General features: G+C 38.6%; 1 protein-coding gene and 1 pseudogene across 1 annotated transcript in view; one reads left to right on the forward strand and one right to left on the reverse strand.

Moving 5' to 3' along the window:
• The window catches only part of PTEN (phosphatase and tensin homolog), a 103,220-nt gene extending 98,585 nt beyond the window's left edge, over positions 1–4,635 (forward strand). The window contains exon 8 of the mRNA XM_055425157.2: positions 1,178–4,635. Within this exon, the coding sequence (XP_055281132.1) occupies positions 1,178–1,363 (186 nt within the window). The 3' untranslated portion in view covers positions 1,364–4,635. The remainder of the gene's footprint in view (positions 1–1,177) is intronic.
• A 3,700-nt stretch (positions 4,636–8,335) lies between these two features.
• Positions 8,336–9,094, reverse strand: LOC129555581 (small ribosomal subunit protein eS6 pseudogene; annotated as a pseudogene).
• Between the last annotated feature and the right edge of the window lie 16,161 nt (positions 9,095–25,255).

The following is a 25,255-nucleotide window of genomic DNA, read 5'->3' on the forward strand; positions in this document are numbered from 1 at the left end:
CTCTCCAAGAAGTTGACTTTAATGGATGGCATCACCGACTCTGGACATGAGTTTGAGTGAACTCCAGGAGTTGGTGATGGACAGGGAGGCCTGGCGTGCTGATTCATGGGGTCGCGGAGAGTCGGACATGACTGAGCGACTGAACTGAACTGAAGTGAAAGGAGGGAGCTATAAAATATCTGGGAAAAGAGGAAAGAGCAGGTGTAGAAACCCTGAGACAAGTGTGAGCTTAGTGTATTTGAGGAGCAATAGATAAGAAATCATTTTGACTAAGACACATCATTCCAAGTGTGAATACATGGAGTGTGTTCTCCACAGGAAATATGTAATCTGATTTTTGTCTTTAAAAGTTTACTCTCTCCTCTCCTTTAAAATAAGGGCAGAGGAGGGCAAGAATGAAAGCTCGGACACTAGTTGAAGGTAGAACTAAAAGGCTTTACTGATGGAGTGGATATTGAATGTAAGAAAAAGAAGAATCGGTAATGACTCTTTGATCACGTGGGCAGGGCTGGAGATATAATAGACTGATGAAAGAATTTGATGTCAGATCTAATTTAAATCCCACATCCAGTGCCTACTAGATATGTGGCCTTTAGCAAGTGTCCTAGCCTTTCTGAACTATAGCTTTCTCTCTTTTAAAACAGAAAGACCTATCTTGTAGAGTTGTTTTGACAGTTTTTTCAGCTCTGCTTGTGAAGGTCATTGGCTCACTATTTAGAGCACTGTATGATATTAACTTTTTTTTATTACTCCCTTTTAGTGAAGTTTTTAGGAATGGAATCCTAAACATCATTGTTATTATTATCTGTATTAGAAAATACGTTGAATATCAGACAGGCTGTAAGTGAAACATTCTTTTGAAACTCAACTCTTTTTGAGTTGAATTTTGTGATTGAAAATATATTATGTGGACTATTGAAATCAGTACATTTCTTTTGTAGAATTATTTCATTAATGCTTGTAGTTTATGCTTATTTAAACAAACACATAGTATATTAACATCCCAGTTTCTTTTCAGTGTAAGAAAGAAAATGTAGGAAGTCTTGAGAAGGTCATTTAAAAGGCTCTTTAAGGATTATATATACCATAGTATTGAAAATGAATCTGATAAAGATATTATCTTTAAGAGTGGTCAGATTTATGGATTTTTCATTTACACTTTCTCTTCTTTCTCTAGGTGAAGCTGTACTTCACAAAAACAGTAGAGGAGTCATCAAATCCAGAGGCTAGCAGTTCAACTTCTGTAACACCAGATGTTAGTGACAATGAACCTGATCATTATAGATATTCTGACACCACTGACTCTGATCCAGAGAATGAACCTTTTGATGAAGATCAGCATACACAAATTACAAAAGTCTGATTTTTTTTTTTATCAAGAGGGATAAAACACCATGAAAACAAACTTGAATAAACTGAAAATGGACCTTTTTTTTTTTTTTAATGGCAATAGGACATTGTGTCAGATTACCAGTTATAGGAACAATTCTCTTTTCCTGACCAATCTTGTTTTACCCTATACATCCACAGGGTTTTGACACTTGTTGTCCAGTTGAAAAAAGATTGTGTAGTGTCATGTATATACCTTTTTGTGTCAAAAGGACATTTAAAATTCAATTAGGATGAATAAAGATGGCACTTTCCCATTTTATTCCAGTTTTATAAAAAGTGGAGACAGACTGATGTGTATACGTAGGAATTTCTCATTTTGTGTTCTGTCACCAACTGAAGTGGCTAAAGAGCTTTGTGATACACAGGTTCACATCCTACCCCTTTGCACTTGTGGCAACAGATAAGTTTGCAGTTGGCTAAGAGGAGTTTCTAAAAGGTTTTGCTACATTCTAATGCATGTATTCGGGTTAGGGGAATGGAGGGAATGCTCAGAAAGGCATTTGTTGTGTGCTGGATTCTGGACCTTATACCATCTCCAGCTATTTACACGCACCTTTCTTTAGCATGCTACAGTTATTAATCTGGACGTTTGAGGAATTGGCCGCTGTCACTGCTTGTTATTTGTGCATTTTATTTTTTTTAAGCATATTGGTGCTAGAAAAGGCAGCTAGAGGGAGTGAATCTGTATTGGGGTACAGGAATGAACCTTCCACAACATCTTAAGAATCCACAAATGAAGGGATATAAAAGTAATATGGTCATAGATAAGAAACACAGCAACAATGACTTAACCATACAAATGTGGAGGCTATCAACAAAGAATGGGCTTGAAACATTATAAAAATCGACAATGATTTATTAAATATGTTTTCTCAGTTGTAATGACTGCTCCATCTCCTGTGTAATCAAGGCCAGTGCTAAAAGTCAGATGCTATTAGTACCTACATCAGTCAACAACTTATGTTATTAGTTTTCAATCATATACCTGCTGTGGATGCTTCATGTGCTGCCTACAAGCTTCTTTTTTCTCATTAAATATACAATATTTTGTAATGCTGCACAGGAAATTTCAATTTGAGATTCTACAGTAAGCGGTTTTTTTTCTTTAAAGATTTATGATGCACTTATTCAATCCAATAGATGTCAGCCGTTCCACCCTTTTGACCTTACACATTCTATTACAATGAGTTTTGCAGTTTTGCACATTTTTTAAATGTCATTAACTGTTAGGGAATTTTACTTGAATATTGAATACATATAATGTTTATATTTAAAAGGACGTTATTTGTGTTAAAAAGGAAATTAGAGTTGCAGTAAATTTTCAACACTGCACAAATAATAAGTCATTTACTTTTTCAGTAGAAATTGTCCCACATAATGCTTTTATCAATTTGCTATTGAAAGAATAGATTTTTTTAAATGTGCAGTGTTGAATCATTTCTTCATAGTGCTAGAGTTAGGATTAGGGCTTCAATTTCACTTCTTAAATATCATATATTTGATATGCCCAGACTGCATATGATTTTAAGCAGAGTACAACTACTATTGTAAAGTTAATGTGAAGATATGATTAAAAATAATTTTTTTCCCAGAAATTTGATATCTTTCAAATTACACCTTGACCTTGAAACGTTTGACTATCCAGCCAATTTATTTCTTAATGGTGTAAAATCTCATTTTCAATAACTTATTGGTGCTGAAATTGTTCACTAGCTGTGGTCTGACCTAGTTAATTTACAAATACAGATTGCATAGGACCTACTAGAGCAGCATTTATAGAGTTTGATGGTAAATAGATTAGGCAGAACTTCATCTAAAATATTCTTTAGTAAATAATCTTGACATGTTTTCCATACCTCGTCAGTTTCATTCAAAAAATAAGGTTTTAAAATTTTTTAACAAAGCAGTTAGTATTTACACATTTATATTTAAACATTGATATGTAGAGAATTGATTGACTGATCATAAGTTAAATTGATAAAGTTAGAGACACCTATTCCTCAGCTCTCATCATTGAAATTTATCTCACCTTGTCTCATAAAAGCTGAAAACTGTTGACTAAAATGAAAATCAACTACTTGTGTTTTGAAGATAGTTATTAATACTGTTATTTGTTACAGTTTTGGGCACAGTATATTAAAGCATAACTTGTATTGTTCCAATATGTAACATGGAGGGCCAGGTCATAAATAATGACATAATGGGCTTTTGCACTGTTATTATTTTTCCTTTGGAATGTGAAGGTCTGAATGAGGGTTTTGATTTTGAATGTTTCAATGTTTTTGAGAAGCCTTGCTTACATTTTATGGTGTAGTCATTGGAAATGGAAAAATGGCATTATATATATTATATATATATAAATATATATTATACATACTACTCTCCTTTATTTCAGTTACCATGCCCATAGAATTTGACAAGAATTGCTATGACTGAAAGGTTTTTGAGTCCTAATTAAATCTTTATTTATGACAGTATTCATGATTAGCCTGAAATGCATTCTGTAGGTAAATCTCTTTGAGTTTCTGGAATGTTTTCTTAGACTTTTTGGATGTGCAGCCGCTTACTTGTCTGAAGTTACTTGAAGGCATCACTTTTAAGAAAGCTTACAATTGGGCCCTGTACCATCCCAAGTCCTCTGTTTCTGCCATAATTATTAAAGGGTAGTTGAGTAAATAGCATCACCATTCTTCACTGTGGCACAGGTTATAAACTTGAGTGGAGTTTACCGGCAGCATCAAATGTTTCAGCTTTAAAAAATAAAAGTAGGGTACAAGTTACTGTTTAGTTCTAGAAACTTTGTGCAATATGTTCATAACGATGGCTGTGGTTGCCACAAAGTGCCTCGTTTACCTTTAAATACTGTTAATGTGTCATGCATGCAGATGGAAGGGGTGGAACTGTGCACTAAAGTGGGGGCTTTACCTGCAGTGTTTGGCAGAGTTGCCTTCTACCCTGCCAGTTCAAAAGTTCAATCTGTTTTCATATAGAATATATATACTAAAAAATTTCAGTCTGTTCAACAGCCTTACTCTGATTCAGCCTCTTCAGATACTCTTGTGCTGTGCAGCAGTGGCTCTGTGTGTAAATGCTATGCACTGAGGATACACAAAAAAATACGATGTGTACAGGATAATGCCTCCTACCAATCAGATGTCCATTTGTTATTGTGTTTGTTAACAACCCTTTATCTCTTAGTGTTATAAACTCCACTTAAAACTGATTAAAGTCTCATTCTTGTCATTGTGTGGGTGTTTTATTAAATGAGAATATTTATAATTTAAATTGCTTAGGTTCATTGACATTTTAATGATGGGCAGCCAAATGTGATTAATAAGTTTTTTGTAAGTTTTTTTTAATCCCCTGCTGTCCTTCAAAGCCTACAGTTACATAAAAACATGGGCCCTTATCAGTTTGGGAGTAGAGTACCAATCTACTCATGTTTGAGAGGCATTTAGCTTTTTTAGGATCTTAGTCTAATACTTAGTAAATTGTTTCAAGCACAATTTAATTGCACGTATTAAATGACATGCTAATCCCAAAATGTTCACGATTTTTGAAAAATCATGCATATATATATATATTTTTTTTTTTACTAAGTGGGGTGTCTGAAGATAATTGCCCAGAATAGATTTGATATTTCAGATTTCAATTTTGTGGCTTTTCCATTGTTTGTTTCTATAATATGCCATCAACATGGGAAGCTTCATCTGTTCATTGTGACTTATGCTCTTTAAAAATTGATATTCCACAATAGTCTAAAGACTTTATGTTCCTGAACTTAGTCTTGTTATTTCTCATTTTTAAGAGCACAAAGACTTAAGTAAGGCATATCCTTTCACAAAGCATAGTAAGGTAATAAGTGAAAGTGTAGCTTATACAAATGTTTTAAAAAGAAAGATCATTTATGTAACAATGTTATTTCAAGTTTACATTTTCTCTAACTTTAAAAAAGTGAATATAAAGTATGAAAAGTGTGTGTGTGTACACACACGTTTTTTTCTTTTTAGATATCTTAAGTATGGATGAAAACCATACTGGAGTCTAAAATCATTCTGATTTATAAGATGATATTGGTGGTGTCTGAAAAATAGGAATTTACTGTTTTTTTTTTTTTTTTTTAATTGCATGTTCTCACTACCCTTAATTTTAGCTAGCTTGGTTAAGTGAATGCCATCACCATTTCCATTGAGAATTCAAAAATCACCGGTGTTTAATATGCAGGCTTCCAAAGGCTCACAACAAATCAAGACCCTTAAATCTAGTTCATTTGCTGCTAATGTGAAACTTTTCTTATTCTTTTATTCTTGCCAGATAATTAGCCACAGATCTAAAACTTAGTCTTAAATTACTTGAGTATTAAGTTTTGATTAGCAGTGCTGTTACTAGTTCAGAGAGGAATGTTTGTGAATGGAAATAGTGTAAATATTCAGTCCAAACTGGTATAAATACATAAAAAACTAGCAAAAAAGATAGTAGAGAAAAACACTTAAAAACTTCTAAAGATGAGATGAAAGAGACTGATTTTCCTATGGAATTATGTATCTGTAGGAAACCTAATGAATATCAATGGTTTTTAATTTTAGAGTAAATATATTCTTTTATGATCTTGCTATTTTTCCATCTTTTAAGAGATCTTTCAAGTGTATCAGAATATATGTAGCCACTCTGACAAATACATATGTTGGTAGCTTTAAAAGTTTGTAATGTGAAGTCAGTAAAGGACAGTAGTTTCATTGGTTGGTAATACCCTTTGGTTTTTAAGTTAGCTATGTTGAGAACAGTTTTCCATAAAAAAAAACTTCACTCATAATCCCACCACCGGGAAATAGCAATTATTAATACTTTAGTGACTATACAATCATGTTTTTTTTCTTGTATATTCATGTATATATTTTCTTTAAATAGTGAAATTTGTACTGTGCATACTCTCAAAGCCTTTAAGCTTAGTATTTCATGGATTTGTAGAATGTTAAATTACATCAGAAAATGGACATTGGTTGGATTCTTTCTAATGCAGATTATGTGTGTATTGGAGAGCCCTTTCCAATTCAGTGGGGGGACATTTAAATATTGTTGGCATCAGAATAATACATGTCTAAGTAAATAAGACAGTTACATTTATTTAGAATAGACAGGCTTACGATTGTAGATATTTCTCTTCAAAAACTTTCAAACATTTGCATTTTGGAATTATGTGTTAAACAGAATGTATGAAACACTATTAGTAGTTAATTTCATCATCGCCTTTCTGTTTCCCTTATAAGTTGGAAAAGAAGGATGTGCTTTTCACTCTTTATAATTCCCAAACAGTTGCTCAATTTAGATGAATTAAACACCTGCAAAAAAGAAAATTACTGCTAGTTTATCACTTAGCTGTCTCTACATCTGTGCTCATGAGACTTCTGTCACATCAAAACCTATTTCTTGAATGGTTCGCATTTAGCTCTGAAACTTAACCATGTTTAATAATGGTGGGCTTAGGACACAAAACTTCTTGACAGTTAAGAATTTTGGTGAAAAGAATAGCTGGAGGGTAATACATAACTTATAAACCAATGTATTGATATTTTACCAACATTTTTACATATGTGAGTGAAGTCAACTGCCATTTTTGAGCATTACCACATTTTAAAATAAAGCTGCATATTTTTAAATGAAATGTTTAACAAGGATTTATATTTTTCATTTTTTTAATTAAAAATAATATTTATATCTCCTTTGTTGCATGTGGATTCTCATCTGTTCTTAAAATGGCTAGAGATTTTGTTTGTGCTGGAGTGAAGCAAAGCTCATAGTCATGGCTCTAGTGTTTGTCAAATCTGTTTACTGTTGTGAAATTCTTAAAATGGTTAAATGTGGCTTTCTGTAGCTTATCATTTATTGGATTTCATGTACACTTTTAGGGTTTTTCTGCCTACTGTGTTGTCTAAGTGATATCCCGTGTTTACAAATGCTCTTTCAGTTTCTGTTTTCTTTTCCCATTATAATGCCCTAATGGGCAGTTTTTAAGAGAGTGTGAGAGTGTGTGTGTGTGTAGTGAGCACTGGGTGGCTGGGTGAACTACGTGTTTTGAGAGTGCTAGATTCCAGTTTTAGAGATTAAATAGTTTGATTCAGGCAACCAGTTCTCACTGGAATTTTACAGTTCATGATAATGAAAATAATCTTAACCTTGGTTGACTTTGACATTCAGTAATGAATCTTGGATATTAATGAATTTGTTGGTAGTATCTTGATACGTGCATTATTGAATTATTTTCTAAGTTGTGCGTTTATCCAAAGTTGGTATGTTGGAAATGTTTATATCAAAATTCCATTTGGCTACTGATGGACATAAAAACAGAAATGCTTTCTTATGGACAGTATTTGTTCTCTTTAAAAAATTAAAAAGGTTAATTATTTTTAATACTTGGTTTTAAACTGTTTATTCAACAAGTGTTTGTCAAGTCCGTAGGTGTTTGGATTATATTAGAGATCCAACCAACATCCTCTGACCTTTGAGGAGTTTCCATTCTAATAGAGAAAATAAACTTTATTAAAATACTTAGAATATTGATATGTGACACCATGATGATTACCACACCTTCCATATGCTCCTCTGAATTTCCACTGTTAAGTTAGAAGGGGCCGTTCTGACTAATTTATTCCAGTGAGTTAGCAGTGAAAAGTAGTATGACACTTCCAAGGAAAAGCAGTGAAAATAAAATCCCTTGTACAATCCTTTCTTCTCTACTGCAGTGACCGAGGACATGATGTGTTCCAGATGGTGCAACTCTGTCAGCCTGGCTCTTGAGTGACTGTATGGACCAAAAACTTCCTCAAATCCCCCCCTTTATTGAATGTGTTAGGTATTAGCATGAGCAAGAAGTAAACATTAGCTTACACTGAGATTTGGGGACAGTTTGTTACTTTACATCATTAATTGTTACTCTTAGAACGTCTCATTTTTGACTGGACTCAGAAGTAGAAGCTCTCAGAGAGGACAGCCTCCGTCTCTTGGCAATCTGTTCCTGCCGTTTTTCTTTGGCCTCCTTCATTCTCTTGGCCAAAAGTTTAGCATATTTTGCAGCCTCTTCTTTATTTTTCTTAGTACGCTGTTTCTTCCGAGCAATACGCCGGCGTTTGTGTTGCAGAACTCGTGGAGTCACCAGACGCTGAATCTTGGGTGCTTTAGTCCTAGGTTTCTTACCGTCTTTGTTTAGGGGCTTTCGCACAACATACTGGTGGACATCATCTTCTTTAGAGAGATTGAAAAGTGCGGATTCTTCTAGCTCTTTTGGGACCCAGGCGACGAGGCACTGTAGTATCAGTGAGTCCAGGAATATCCTTCTCCCCTTTTTTCACGATGACCAAATTGAAAACACTCAGGTTGGCATCCACGATGCAGCCCCGTACAGATTTGTGCTTTCTCTCTCCAGCCCTCCTTGGTCTGTAACAGGAATGCCCCTTACTCAGTAGCAGGCGAACTCGGCCATGGGTCAAGACACCCTGCTTCATGGGGAAACTCTGCTTATCGTTCCCGCCACTGATTAGGACCACATAACCCTTCCATTCTTCACCCAGAGCGTCAGCAGCAACTTCTGTGGCCATACGCTTCTCGTAGAAGGTGTGAAGTTTTCGTTCATCGTCCACTTCAATGAGCTTCTGGCAGCCAGTGGCCGGGAAAGAGATGTTCAGCTTCATTCTGAAGCTGCCGACAGCCTCAGGCGCCACGAAAAAGGCGCCTCATTACATCATTAATTGTATTCTAACTTATGCTTTGGAAGGACAAGACCCTGATGCTGGGAAAGATTGAAGTCAAAAGGAGAAGCGGGCAGCAGAGGATGAGATGGTTAGCATCACAGACTTCATGGACATGAATTTGAGCAAATGGGAGATAGTGAAGGACGTGAAAGCCTTGTGTGCTGCAGTCCATGGGGTTGCAAAGAGTCAGATACGACTTAGCAACTGAACAACAGAACGGGGAAGGCTTTCTTGAGCAAAGAAGAGGGGGTTAAGAATAAAGCAAACTGGAAAAAAAATGCAAAGCAGAAAGCGACAAAACAACATGATGCAATAAAGAAACTAAATTGTAAGTCACTCAGTTGTTACTGAGCACTTGATGTGTATCAGGTACTGATCTAGATAGGTGGGATACAAGTGAGTGAACAATAGATCCCTGTCTTCATCTTACATTCTAGTAAGGGATACTATCAATAGATAATGATGATCACCACACCATTTATAAGTTAATAAATGCTGTTGGGGGAACTGGGTGGGGAATGTGAACAGGGTAAAGAAGAACCAAGTACACAGAAGCAGAGATCGCACTGTTGAATAGGGTAAGTCCAGATAGGCCTCCCCTGAAACAGTAGTTAGAATTTTTCATCCTTTTAATTAGCAAGATGCACTCATCCTGTATAAAATTTTGTTCTCGCCTTTTACAACTATATTGATTCCTGAGTTTTTAGGATTACTGTTGGTATATCTGAGCCTTGGCCCAAGCAGTAAAGAATTCACCTGCAATGCAGGAGAGATAAGGAGACGGGTTCGATCCCTGGGTCGGGAAGATCCCCTGGAGAAGCAAATGGCGACCCACTCCAGTATTTTTCCCTGGAAAATCCCATGGACAGAGGGGTGTGATGGGCCACAGTCCATGGGCTCATGAAGAGTTGGACATTACTGAGGATACAGGTACTCACATTGGTATATCTAGGGGGAATTTTTAAGACTAACAGTCAAAATAGTTACAATGTTCTAAGGTATGTTATTTTCTAAATTGGTTTGGCAAAATCTGTATAAATAATCTGTTTCTCTTCATTCTCAGAGTTGTGTTCATTTTTAAATTTCTTGCAGTCTTACTAAATGTGTGTGTTTGTATTTTGGCAATATCTGATACCACTTTTCAGTAGACGTTAAAGTTCTGTTATGGCCTTAAACACTTCTGTAAAGCTGAAAGGAAATGTCACTTATGATTTATTGATAGGAAACAAGTTGTAAATTTTGAGTTACTCAAGAAAAGTGAAATTTATGGCCTAGTGTTTTATATTCTTAACTCATAAGCAAAAGCCTGTGGAACTGTATAATAGTGAAAAATGTCCTTTCACAAAGAGGGACCCCCCCCCCCGCCACACACACACACTCTTCTCTTACTCCATACTCCATTCAAGACACAAGAAGTTTAACTTTGTGATCAAAGAGAAATAGTATAATTAAATTAAGTTGATACAATAGAAATTTGCAACTATTGATCAGGACATTGTTTAACTGGGATTTGCTAGTGACCAGTTTCTTTTTCCTAGCAAGGCAGTTATGTATAACTGGACATAAAATTTTGAAAGAAAGTGTTATCTATTAGCTTTTTTTAAAATAGGATTTTAAGTGGTTTAAAAGATTTCCTTGACCGTATTGCTTTTTGTTTTTATTCTGAGTCCACGGCTTTTTTTTCCCTACTGCATTTTACTTTAGAAAGAATTTAAGGTAGTTGAATGGGCTTCCCTAACGTGTGAACTGCCAAGTCAGTTTAGAAAACCATATTGCATATATCCATTGGTCTTGGCTGAAGGGTTAAACTTAACTGGTAATATCTCCTGAACCTCTCATTGGAATATTTTTGTGAATTGCTCCTTTAAGCTTTGATAAATAAGTCTCCAACCTAGTTTTCAAGACAATAAGCTATGCTTTTACCATAGTGTTTATTCTTGAAATAACTGAGACTTGGGAAAAATTGAGCTAGTCATATTTTTCTATTTACTATTTCCCAGTTAAATACAATCTGTCAGTTCAGTTCAGTCACTCTGTCGTGTCCGACTCTTTGTGACCCCATGGACTGTAGCACACCAGGCTTCCCACTCCATCACTAACTCCAGAGCTTGCTCTAACTCATGTCCATTGAGTCAGTGATGCCATCCAACCATCTCATCCTCTGTCGTCCCCTTCTCCTCTTGCCCTTGATCTTTCCCAGCATCAGGGTTTTTTCCAGTGAGTCATCTCTTCGCATCAGGTGACCAAAGTATTGGAGCTTCAGCTTCAACATCAGTCCTTCCAATGAACACCCAGGACTGATCTCCTTTAGGATGGACTGGTTGGATCTCCTTGCAGTCCAAGGGACTCTCAAGAGTCTTCTCCAATACCATAGTTCAAAGGCATCAATTCTTTGGCGCTCAACTTTATGGTCCAACTCTCACATCCATACATGACTATGGGAAAAACCATAGTTTTGACGAGGCAAACCTTTGTCAGCATGTCCCTGCTTTTTAATATACAGTCTAGGTTTGTCATGGCTTTTTTTCCAAGGAGCAAGTGTCGTTTAATTTCATGGCTTCAGTCACCATCTGCAGTGATTTTGGAGCCCAAGAAAATAAAGTCTGTCACTGTTTCCACTGTTTCCCCGTCTATTTGCCATGAAGTGATGGGACCAGATGCCATGATCTTAGTTTTCTGAATGTTTAGTTTTAAGCTAAGCCTTTTCACTCTCTTTCACTTTCATCAAGAGGCTCTTTAGTTCCTCTTCGCTTTCTGCCTTAAGGGTGGTGTCATCTGCATATCTGAGGTTATTGATATTTCTCCCAGCAATCTTGATTCCAGCTTGTGCTTCATCCAGCCTGGCATTTTACATGATGAGGTCTGCATATAAGTTAGATAAGCAAGGTGACAGTATATAGCCTTGATGTATTCCTGTCCCAATTTGGAATCAGTCTGTTGTTCCATGTCTGATCCTAACTGTTGCTCCGTGACCTGCATAGAGATTTCTCAGAAGGCAGGTAAGGTAATCTGGTAGTTTCGTCGCTTGAAGAATTTTCCAGTTTGTTATGATCCACACAGTCAAAGACTTTAGCGTAGTCAGTGAACAGTGTGCAAAGGCAAAAATATGACCTATAGATAGTGTGAAACTCATGCTCTCCTTTTCTATTGTCATATTTTTGAAATTAATGAAATGAAATTGAATGAATGAAATGAAATGAATGAAATTAATGAATATTTGAAGGAGAAAATAAATCTTAAGTCTTTTTATAAAATAGCAGGTGCATATAAGGTAAAATTTCCCTTTTGCCAGACCCAGCAGATATTTAAGGTGTTTTAGCTGTCCTTGGAGAAGACTGAAGCCATTGTTTCTATAAAAAAATCCAATAAGATTAAAACAAAAATATCACTATGAACATGATTTATTGAGGTAAATTCTTGAGTAGGAGGTCCTTGAAAACCTCAAGCAACTTGAATCTTTTTCAGGAAAATCAAACACAGTTCTCCATCAGAAAACCTGAAGACACATATTTAAAATTCATGGTAATTCTGTGATGATAGGTCTGGTACCTAAAGACCGAAATAAATGAAACACAGAGGAAGCTGAAGTAAGAAAAGAAGGGAAAGCAGGAAGTAACACGTGGGAGAGCTCACGCTGACTCTTAGTACTGGGGGGCTGGTGGAGGGATGGGAAAATATAAAATGTTCATTTGAGTCTGCAGTATGTGCCAGATGCTGTGGTAGATATTTCACGTACTTTACCTACCCTTCGAGGTAGATAGTTGTATTTCATTTTCTGCACAAAAACTGAAGTTCAGAATACTTAAATTTCCCATCTGACAACTAGTAAGTGGAACTAGATTTTAACAGGGCTGTCTCCTACCTGTTAAACAGAATCGAATTTACAAAGCGAACAAAGCCTCAACAACTAGTGGGTAATGAAGTCATGCCTATATCGTTTATTACTGACAGGAGAAAAGCAAGCTTCAGCTCAGGGTACGTCATGCAAAATGAATTGCAAACAGAAATACTTAATTGTTCGAGCCATAAAAGAGGAAAATATATCTTGCAAACTTTTTGACAGGTATGATAGTAAGCTGTTGGCACACATTTTCATATCAAGACGCAGAATGAGAGCTCTTTCTATTTACTAGTTTATTATTAAATTGAGCGAATAAACTCACATTTTATTTTTGCTTGGACCAGAATACCTGGACTGTTCAAAGTAACTGGTTAACAGTTAAGCAGGCCAACTAGCCATCCAACAAGGACATGTTGCATGCTTTCCATGTCCAATTAGCATTATGGTAGTGGAGAAGTCAGAAAGCTTCCCTGGTGGCTCAAACAGTAAGTAAAGAATCTGCCTGCAATGCGGGAGACCTGGGTTTGATCCCTGGGTTGGGAAGATCCCCGGGAGGAGGGCATGGCAACCCACTCCAGTATTCTTGCCTACAGAATCCCCATGGACAGAGGAGCCTGGCAGGCTACAGTCCATGGGTCGCTAAGAGTTGGACATGACTGAGCAACTAAGCACACACAGAAATCAGAAAAGGTCATAGAGTGTTTATTTAAGCAGGGAAACAGATTTTAGCTAGGGGGAAGAGCAAACTCCATGGCTTGTTGTAGGTGCAAACTTAGTCATTTAGGAACCTGTAAGAAGTACTCTTGCCTAGAAAATCCCATGGATGGAGGAGCCTGGTAGGCTGCAGTCCGTGGGGTCGCTAGGGGTCGGACACGACTGAGCGACTTTACTTTCACTTTTCACTTTCACACATTGGAGAAGGAAATGGCAACCCACTCCAGTGTTCTTGCCTGGAGAATCCCAGGGACGGGGAAGCCTGGTGGGCTTCCGTCTATGGGGTCACACAGAGTCGGACACGACTGAAGTGACGCAGCAGCAGCAGCAAGAAGCAAAAGGCTGGTGTAGAGTAAGTGACAGTGGAGAGTGGTGGAAGAAAGCATTTGGGGAAGTAGGCAGGGAACTTACAGATCCAGTTGAGGTGTACCAAAACCACTCAATTCTTGCTAATGACAACCTCTGAAGCAAATGTGAAAATCAAGTACAGTACCTAAGAACCCTGAAAAGTAAACAAAAGCAAGCAGACTGTGAAGGAGTGTCAAAACTTGGAAAAGCAACTTGTATGAGGGTTTCCCATCATTTCTCTTTTCTCTTACAGCTCAGCCTTAAGGGTGGGCTCATGGTGGAGCTGTACATGGTTGGAGACATCCAGCTTTCTAGCTAGAGGAATGAGAAAAAGGAGTTTCATCTGAGTCAGAGAGCATGGGGTTGGGGAGAATGGAAAAATCTTGAAGATATCCTGAGGAAAATCCAGAGTTGGAAAACCTTCTAATTCTTTGTGTGACATTCCACGTGTCCTGGGCTCAGTATTGAGCTGGCATGCATAGGACAGACCTAAGGCACCATAGCAGCCTTCACAAATGAAACTGAGGTCAGAACCCCCACTCACAAAAGGTGAGACAGAATTTGCAGTCTGAGCCTTATTGGGTTGATTGCTTAACTAAGCAATCAAACAAATAAAATGTTTCCCCATCCCCCCAAGTTCCGACAAGATCGGAGGTGGTATAAATCAATATCCAAACTTACATAACCAGGAAGAACCAGGAATACTTTTTCTAAAAAAATGTCAAGAGAAGCCAGCCTCTGGATAACCCAGATGTTAGAGTTATCAGATGTAAATGCAACTATTATACGTCAAGAGATAAACAGACTTGAACTGAATGGGAAAAGTTCTCAGCAGAGAAACAGAAATTATGAAGAGAATCACATAGAAATCTTACAGCAAAAAGTATACCATCGGATATTAAAAATGAAAACCACTACATGGACAACAGAAAAATGGAAGTGATAGGAGTCAGCAAACTTGAAGATAAATTATAAATGTCTGATTTTCATGCTGACTTTAAAGCCTTAAAGGTAGATGAGTGCTTGAAAAGCAAAATATATCTGATTGCAATTAGCTACAGGTGCCTTCAGTTCAGTTCAGTTCAGTCACTCAGTCGTGTCCGACTCTTTGCGACCCCATGAATCACAGCACGCCAGGCCTCCCTGTCCATCACCAACTCCCGGAGTTCAGTCAAACTCATGTCCATCGAGTTGGTGATGCCATCCAGCCATCTCATTCTCTGTCGTCCCCATCTCCTCCCACCCCCAATCCCTCCCAGCATCAGAGTCTTTTCCAGTGAGTCAACTCGTCGCATGAGATGGCCTAAGTATTGGAGTTTCAGCCTTCGCATCAGCCCCTCCAATGAACACCCAGGATTGATCTCCTCTAGAATGGACTGGCTGGATCTCCTTGCAGGACAAGGGACTCAAGAGTCTTCTCCAGCACCACAGGACAGGTGCCTTCCGTTCCGTTCCGTTCAGTCGCTCAGTCGTGTCCGACTCTTTGCGACCCCGTGGACTATAGCCTACCAGGCTTCTCCGTCCATGGGATTCTCCAGGCAAGAATACTGGAGTGGGTTACCATTTCCTTCTCCAGGGGATCTTCCCGACCCAGGGATCGAACCCGGGTCTCCCGCATTGGAGGCAGACGCTTTAACCTCTGAGCCACCAGGGAAGCCTTAATAAGATATTAATCCGAGAACATTCGTGGGACTCCCTCAGCTATATATATAAAGTTCCTGGTGTTTGTCAACAACACTGAGTAAAAAATTATCATTATCATAGGTCCAAACATGATTATGTCAATCTTACAGTGTTTTATGCAAGTTTAATATGTAAACGGTTCCTCTGGTGGCTCGGACTTTAAAAAATTCACACGCAATGCAAGAAACCCGGGTTCGGTCCCTGGGTTGGAAAGCTCCCCTAGAGAAGAGAATGGCTATCCATTCCAGTATTCTTGCCTGGAGAACTCCATGGGCAGAGGAGCCTGGTGGGCTACAGTCCAGGGGGTATCAAAGAGTTGGATGTGACTGAGTGACTAAGTATGCATGCAATATGTAAAAACCCGTTTCAAATGCTCTGTGACTTACAATGTCCAAAGTGGCATTGACAAAAAATAGTATTCTGATTAGGTCTATTGTCGTGTTTACCCACAATAAAAGCAGTTTTGAAACATGGGAGAGTCATCACCAGATACGTAATGGCTAAGCTCATCCTCAGAGTCAGTACTGGGTAATCACTTTGCTCACCTGCTCATGTTAGCTCTTTGATTTAACCTTTGTAATTAGGCCTTTTCTTAGATATGGATGTTACTACAGAGAGATCCTCAGAAAATTGACCAATCATGTAAGCATAACACATGCTTTTCAGTTTTACAACAGAAAAGATTTGATGGTTAAAGTTTCTAGCACCCAGAAATCTTAACAAGTTTCTAGGTTGGTTTGGAGAAAAACTGAACTAGTATTGCAGTCATCTGGAAAAATGACTTCCTGATGAAGAGAATTTCAAGGCTTTAGAATACCTCCCATTATTACAGTAGCACCAGTATTACTTTCAACTGTTAGTATAAAACTTTGTGATGACAATGATTATTCTGGATTAAAATGTGTAAAAAGGTTTGCCATTTAATTCTCATAGGAAGTATGATTATATTCATCTGATACATGAGAAACTGAGGTACAGAAAGGTTCAACAATTTGTTGAACATAGCAAAATTAGTAAGTAGTAGAACCAGGAGTTAAATCCAGGTCAATTTGATTGCCAACCCGAGGCCATTAATTATCGTATTATATATGCTACTTCCTGTAACAACTTAAGGAAAACTTTAATTTCTTTAAGAGAACATGGGCTTCAAACTGGAATGGGTAGAACAGTGGTGTAAGGCGCATGTTTCAAGTGTTTGGTTTCAGAATTTCTTTATATTCTTAACATTTATTGAGGATCTCAAAGAGCTTACCTATTGATATTTACCATATTAGAAACTAAAATTCAGTACTAGTTTTGGCACTACATATATTAAAAGTAGAATGATACAGAGATTAGCATGGCTTCTGCAAATTTGTGAAGCATTCCAGGATCTGGAATTAACATAGTGCTATAGGACAATCCTATGGACGGAGGAGCCTGGTGGGCTGCAGTCCATGGGGTCACACTGAAGTGGGGACACGACTGAAGCGAGTTAGCAGCAGCAGCAGCATAGGTCAATATTGTTGTTTAGTCACTAAGCATGTCTGACTTTTGTGAACCCGTGGACTGTGTAGCCTACCCAGCTCTTCTGTCTATGGGATTCTCCAGGAAAGAATACTAGAGTGGGTTGCCATTTCCTTCTCCAGGAGATCTTCCCAACCCAAGGATTGAACCCATCTCCTAAACTGTCAGGTGGACTTTACGACTGAGCCACATAGGAAGCCCCAATTAAGGTCCTATTCCTATGCCCACCATTGGCAGTGCATGTGTGTCCTTTGTTAATGGAGAAAGCTAGTAGACGGTAAAGAAGTAAATAAGTAAATGAGGTAATTACAGAACCAAGTCAAATATTTTGATTGAAACAGGCAGGAGATAAGACTGAGTATAACCAGGGTAGGCCTCTTTAGGTGAGGTATCAAGGTGAGGTCTACATATGTAGTTCATTGTTGTTTAGTCTTTAAGTGGTGTCTGACACTTCTGCAATCCCATGGACTGTAGATTGCCAGGCTCCTTTGTCCATGGGATTTCCCAGGTAACAATACTCTAGTGGGTTGCCATTTCCTTCTCCAGAGGGGATCTTCCTGACCCTAGGACCAAACCTGCATTTCCTGCAATGGCAGGCAGTGGGGTCTTTACCACTGACCCACTAGGGAAGCCCAAAAAGAAAGATACTTTATAGCTAAAAAAAAAAGAATCAAAACTCGTGCCTTATTATCTGACATATGTTTACTAATTTAAAAAGTAACAATAAACTCATTACATATTAAGATAACATTTTTGATGACGATGATATGCTTTCCAAAACAGAAATTTAGTGATAAGGGTAGCTTGTAAAAAAACATTTTTTCATATCTTTTTTTACTTGCCTTAATAGAATGAGTCGGACTTTCATACATGCTTTTGCCTTTAATCTATTATGGTATGGTTTTTGGTTGTATTATGTGAGGAAAATATGGCCTCACATAGGTATGTAGTTATGAAAAGAAGTATGTTAACAGCCTTTTCAGATAATTGTTAAGTGGAGTTAAGTGAAGTGAAAGTTACTCAGTCTTGTCTGATTCCTTGTGACTCCACAGATTGTAGCCTGCCAAGCTCCTCTGTCCGTGGAATTCTACAGGCAAGAATTACTGGAGTGGGTTGCCATGCTCTTTTCCAGGGGATCTTCCCAACCCAAGGATCAAACCTGGGTTTCCTGCATTGCAGGTAGATTCTTTACTGCCTGAGCTACCAGGGAAGATATTTTTATTTGGTACTACCAACCCACCAAGTTGTAATTTCCTTAAAGTTAGGCACAATGTGGAATTGGAAACCTTCAGTGAATTTTTGTATTCTATATTAATGCAAACACATTGATTCATCCTGTTCTTTGAACGGATCTTTTACCCATGCATGATTTTGTAACATCATACATGGATTATTTGGATAATATTGGTTCACTGAGTTGTGTAGATCTTCCAAATGTTGACACATTTCCTTACACAATGTTAAAAAAAACTTATATCACTCTGCTATATCACTCTGGGTTCATTAGAAAAGTCTTTAAATATTGGAAAGCTGTCAAGTTAATGGTGGCTGCTGCTGCTGCTGCTAAGTCACTTCAGTCATGTCCGACTCTGTGTGACCCCATAGACGGAAGCCCACCAGACTGCCCTGTCCCTGGGATTCTCCAGGCAAGAACACTGGAGTGGGTTGCCATTTCCCTCTCCAATGTGTGAAAGCGAAAAGTGAAAGTGAATTCGCTCAGTTGTGTCCAAGATACAAGTTTTAAAAAATATTAATTTTTATTCAAAAGCTTGAAATTTATTACTGACAAGAAATGTATTAATTTGTTTTGCTGAAAGGATCTCAATATTCTGCAGGTGCTGGAGGCCACACTTTGGCTTTGCTTGGGAAGAGGCAAGTAAGAGGACATTTACCTAAAACAAAGCTCCAAACAAATTAATTTTCAGAGTGATGAAGGAACTTGAAAATGAGGTCTCAGAATCATTAGCAGTAATCTGTGACAAATTAGGGGAAATGGGGGAAAGTTCTGTCACATAGAAATGAGAAAAGATTGCCTTAACTCTCCAGAGGGATACATTCTGGGTAATGAAGACCAGTGTGTTTAACACTGATTCCCAGGAAAAGACTATAACATATTCTGTAGCACAGAACTGAAGAACATTAGAAAATAATCCAGTGATTATCAGATGTCACGAGGACGAATTAGGTCATCTCAAGTTTCATTTTTCCTTTATGATCATCTGACCCAGTGCTTTGACATGGTGTGCATGTGATAGTGTTTGAATAACTACATAATGGCAGGTGAATAATAATTTCTATATGTACCGCTTGTACAATGCACAAATCTCATTTGATTAAAAACCATTTATACAGTATTTACAATATGCAAAATACCCTATTAGGCAAGGCACAGGTCTGAGAGGCACATATGGAGGTCAACTAAAAGTTTTCCTTGAGAACAGAAGCCCAAGGGTATTTCCAAACGTTGTAAAATACTTGAAGTCTGTCGTGTGAGAGAAAGTATTAACGGCATGGTGTTTTCCAAAGAGCACAGCCCTGGGAGTTAGAACATCTGAGTGCTCATCCTGGGTTTCCCACCACTCAGTGGATGACCTTAGGCAAGTTGCTTCAATTCTAGGTCTATACTCTGTAGCTGTAATACTAAAGAGGCTGCTGCTGCTGCTGCTAAGTCACTTCAGTCGTGTCCGACTCTGTGTGACCCCATAGACGGAAGCCCACCAGGCTCCCCCGTCCCTGGGATTCTCCAGGCAAGAACACTGGAGTGGGTTGCCATTTCCTTCTCCAACGTGTGAAAGTGAAAGTGAAGTCGCTCAGTCGTGTCCGACCTTTAGCGACCCCACGGACTGCAGCCTACCAGGCTCCTCCATCCATGGGATTTTCTAGGCAAGAGTACTGGAGTGGCTTGCCATTGCCTTCTCCACTAAAGAGGCTAAGGCCCCTGAAAGGGGGGAGTTGTACTCTCTCACTCCATGGAGTATAACCAGAATTTATGACTGGAATATTCGAAGGCCAAGTTTGCCTCCCAATGAGTAACTTTCAGCTCCTTGCTGTTCAGTACCATCGCCACTAGCCACATGTGGCTGTTGAGCACTTGAAATTCATGACTCGTCCAAATTGAGATTTTCTGGAAGTATAAATTACGTACCAGATTTTGGAGACTTAGTGTGAGAAATGGAATGTAAAATATCTCTTCAGTAATTTTTATATTGATCAAATGTTAAATTAACTTTCAGGTATACTAGGTTAAATTACTGTATTTAAGTATTTCACCTATTTCAAAACACATGGTTACTGGAGAACTTAAAATTACTCGTTAGGTTTGCATTTTATTTTTATTGGACAGTGCCATTCTAGCTAACAGAATTTCCAACAGAAGAATTATAGCTTGAAGAAGAACTTAATTTTGCTTTTAACCGTACGTTTTGAGATACATAAGCAGAGGCTGGGTCACAGTTTTTACAAGGGAGCCTCAAAGAAGACTCCATTTGCTGTGCATTTGGTTTATATTGTGTTGTCAGTTTGTTCTCCAGTGGATGCCAGGGCTCTACCAGCTCTGTCTATGGTGGACTTGAGAGACTTTCTCTCCTCCCATCCTCTTTGTCTCCTCCCTTCTGCTCTCCAAGTGTGCAACTCTTCAATATGTAATAACCGAGTGGATGCTTGAGTGTACAAAATGCGTGTGTATACTTCAGGTAAAGTGGTAACAGAGTTCATGATTAGGCTCAAGCCACAACACCACACTGATTCTCAGTGCCACTGCTTACTAGCTCTCTGGCCTTACTCACCCACTCCGTGCCTCAGTTTCATCATCTGAAAAGAGAACGCACGTTTTTGCATTTACAGCTTTGAATACAGTATAGTAGATTTCCCTGGAAACAGGGCATGCCGCTCAACATATTTGGCAGTGCTTTGCATAAATCATATCTTGCGAGAGAAATGACACGTAACAACAAAAAGCCCTGTAAACAAGTTATTAAACATGTTCTCACTTCCTTGGCTCTGTCACCACCTGTGCAGCATGTTTTTGAAGCAATTCCACAGCGTTTGTGATTCAAGCAGCTCTGTACGTTGCCTGGGCACCTTTAGCAACTTGATCTTAGGGTGGGAGAGTCACTTGTGGGGAAGTGGAAACTTCATATTCAGTAAAGACCTGTTAGGCGCAAGGAGATCCAACGTGTTCTCTCTCTACTTCTGCCTTTCCCATTCAAAGCTGACCCTGATCATCCAGGCAGCATGGAAAGGGAACTTAAAGTGTTTGGCTTAAATACCTCCTATCTGACTCTTGTTGTTCAGTCACTAAATCATGTCTCTTTTGCGACCTCATGAACTGCAGCACACCAGGCTCCTCTGTCCTCCTCTGTCCTCTCAGTTTGTTCAAAGTCATGTCCTTTGAATCAGTGATGCTATCTAACCATCTCACCCTCCACTGCCCTCTTCTCGTTTTGCCTTCAATCTTTCCTAGCATCAGGGTCTTTTCCAATGAGTCTGACTCTTACAATTCTAAAATACAGAGCAAGATGGTGAGTAGCAATTATTTTTGTAACTCAGCTACTTGGCAATCCTATTATACTTTGCTATCCAGCTTTATTATACCTCTGCTGTCCTTCCTTACTGATCAGTGCAAAGAAATAGAGGAAAACAATAGAATGGGAAAGACTACTGCTGCTGCTCCTAAGTCACTTCAGTCATGTTCGACTCTGTGCGACTCCATAGACGGCAGCCCACAAGGCTCCGCCGTCCCTGGGATTCTCCAGGCAGGAACACTGGAGTGGGTTGCCATTTCCTAATCCAATGCATGAAAGTGAAAAGTGAAAGTGAAGTCACTCAGTCGTGTCTCTTAGCGACCCCATGGACTGAAGCCTACCAGGCTCTTTTGTCCATGGGATTCTCCAAGCAAGAGTACTGGAGTGGATTGCCATTGCCTTCTCCATGGGAAAGACTAGAGATCTCTTAAAGAAAATTAGAGATACCATGGGAACATTTCATGCAAAGATGGGTACAATAAAGAACAGAAATGGAATGGACCTAACAGAAGCAGAAGATATTAAGAAGAGGTGACAAGAATACTTAGAAGTACTATACAAAAAGATCTTAATGACCCAGATAATCATGATGGTGTGATCACTCACCTAGAGCCAGACATCCTGGAATGTGTAGTCAAGTGGGCCTTAGGAAGCATCACTACAAACAAAGCTAGAGGAGGTGATGGAATTCCAGTTGAGCTGTTTCAAATCCTAAAAGATGATGCTGTGAAAGTGCTGCACTCAATATGCCAGCAAATTTGGAAAACTCAGCAATGGCCACAGGACTGGAAAAGGTCAGTCTTCATTCCAATCCCAAAGAAAGGAAATGCCAAAGAATGTTCAAACTACCGCACAATTGCACTCATCTCACACACTAGCAAAATAATGGTCAAAATTCTCCAAGCTAGGCTTCAACAGTACGTGAACCGTGAACTTCCAGATGTTCAAGCTGGTTTCAGAAAAGGCAGAGGAACCAGAGATCAAATATCTGACCCAATATCTGTTGGGTTATCGAAAAAGCAAAAGAGTTCCAGAAAAACATCTACTTCTGCTTGATTGACTATGCCAAAGGCTTTGTGTGGATCATAACAAACTGGAAAATTCTGAAAGAGATGGGAATACCAGACCATCTGACCTGCCTCCTGAGAAATCTGTATGCAGGTCAAGAAACAAGTTAGAACTGGACATGGAACAACAGACTGGTTCCAGATAGGAAAAGAAGTATGTCAAGACCATATATTTTCACCCTGCTTATTTAACTTATATGCAGAATACATCATGAGAAATGCTGGACTGGATGAAGAACAAGCTGTAATCAAGATTGCTGGGAGAAATATCAATAACCTCAGATATGCAGATGACACCGCCCTTACAGCAGGAAGTGAAGAAGAACTAAAGAGTATCTTGTTGAAAGTGAAAGAGGAAAGTGAAAAAGTTGGCGTAAAGCTCAACATTCAGAAAACTAAGATCATGGCATCTGGTCCCATCACTTCATGGCAAATAGATGGGGAAACAATGGAAACAGTGACAGACTATTTTTTGGGGCTCCATAATCACTGTGGATGGTGACTACTTCCATGAAATTAAAAGACACTCCTTGGAAGAAAAGCTATGACCAACCTAGAGAGCATATTAAAAAGCAGAGACGTTACTTTGCCAACAATGTTCCATCTAGTCAAAGCTGTGGTTTTTCCACTAGTCATGTATGGATGTGAGAGTTGGACTATGAAGAAAGCTGAACACCAAAGAATTGATGCTTTTGAACTATGGTGTTAGAGAAGACTCTTGAGAGTCCCTTGGACAGCAAGGGGATCCAACCAGTCCATCCTAAAGGAAATCAGTCCTGAATATTCTTTGGAAGGATTGATGTTGAAGCTGAAACTCCAATACTTTGGCCATCTTATGCGAAGAACTGACTCATTGGAAAAGACCCTGTTGCTGGGAAAGATTGAAGACAGGAAGAGAAGGGGACAACAGAGGATGAGATGGTTGGATGGCATCACCGACTCAATGGGCATGAGTTTGAGTAAGCTGCGGGTTTTGTTGATAGACAGGGAAGCCTGGCGTGCTGCAGTCCATGGGGTCGCAAAGAGTTGGACACGACTGAGTGACTGAACTGAACTAAACTGATCCAGCTTTCTCCCATCCGTAAACTTCTGCTTCCCTACTCAGTGTATTGCTCCCATATTCTCTATTCTCTCTCTCAGAACCCAGGCATGTCTTCTACTGAAGAGAGAAAATTAAGGTCATCGTGCTGTGTGGACTGCCTCAACATTCTGACCTTCTTATGGCCATCATCAACTAACCCTCTACCTCCCTCAATCTGCCTTCCTCTAATTTTAGAGGAAAAAATGTTTTCCTTCTTGTTTAAGGCTAACTTTTCAACTGTGCCTTTACTCCTTTCTTTCCTAGGGCAAAGATCATGTTTTATTGGATTCTCTTTCTCTTCTTATTTAGTCTCTTTTGAAATCTATGTTGTTGTTTAGTCACTATGTCACGCCTGACTCTTCTGAGACCTCTTGCACTATGTAGCCTGCCAGGCTCCTCTGTCCATGGGATTTCCTAGGCAAGAATACTGGAGTGACTTGCCATTTCCTTCTGCAGGTGATATTTCTGATCCAGGAATTGAACCCACGTCTCCTGCATTGACAAGTGAATTCTTTACCACTGAGCCACCTGGGAAGCCCTATTGAAATCCACAAATATTATTAAATTCCTTCATATTTTATGTTGTGAAGGAATAAAAAACTCTCTCTTGCACCCTATTTAGTTATCTCTCTCCTCTTGCTTTTCAAAAGCAAGCTCAAAAAGGACATCTGCCCTTGTCTCTACTTCCTCACATCTCATTTTTCTATTTATAATATCTAATGTATTAATTCAGTTATAAATCCACACTCAAAAATCATATATGTAAAATAATATATCAAATTATAACCTCATCAAGTTATCAATCAAGTACAAAGGTAGAATATACAAATTTTCAGGAGTTTAGGGTTTTAGTAACTGTATCTCCCATGCAACTTCTCTTAGGAAGGTATGTGAGAATATGTTCAACAAAAATGCAGAAGTAAACCAAGAAAGAGGAAGACATGGGATCTGGAAAAGGGGAGGGAGAGCAGCAAAGAGAAGTCCTAAAAATAAGAGTTGTGCAGCACGCCTAGAGAAACACCAGCCAGGAAGCAGAAACATGGAGTCTTCAGGGAAAAAGATCTCCAGGGGAAATAAATGGGACTGGTGTATTTGAGTGTATGCAGTAAGTTATTGATGAGTAGATGAGAGAGATATTGGAACATTTGGGCAAAAAAATGTTAGAAGTACGTTGAAAATCAAACAAATGAAAAGATGGGATATTTATCGATTCTGTGAAAAATGAAGGGTTGAATAAGACAGGATGGACATATGATAGCAAATTTTCCTCAGAAGCATTAACATGCATTACTATAATATAAACACTGATCAATGATTTTATCAAAAATTACTAAGATGTTGGCTGAGGTGTGGTG

This window comes from Moschus berezovskii, chromosome 12 (genome assembly GCF_049115385.1).
Source record: "Moschus berezovskii isolate FMDL1 chromosome 12, NW_MosBer_1.0, whole genome shotgun sequence".
NCBI classification, from domain to species: domain Eukaryota; kingdom Metazoa; phylum Chordata; class Mammalia; order Artiodactyla; family Moschidae; genus Moschus; species Moschus berezovskii.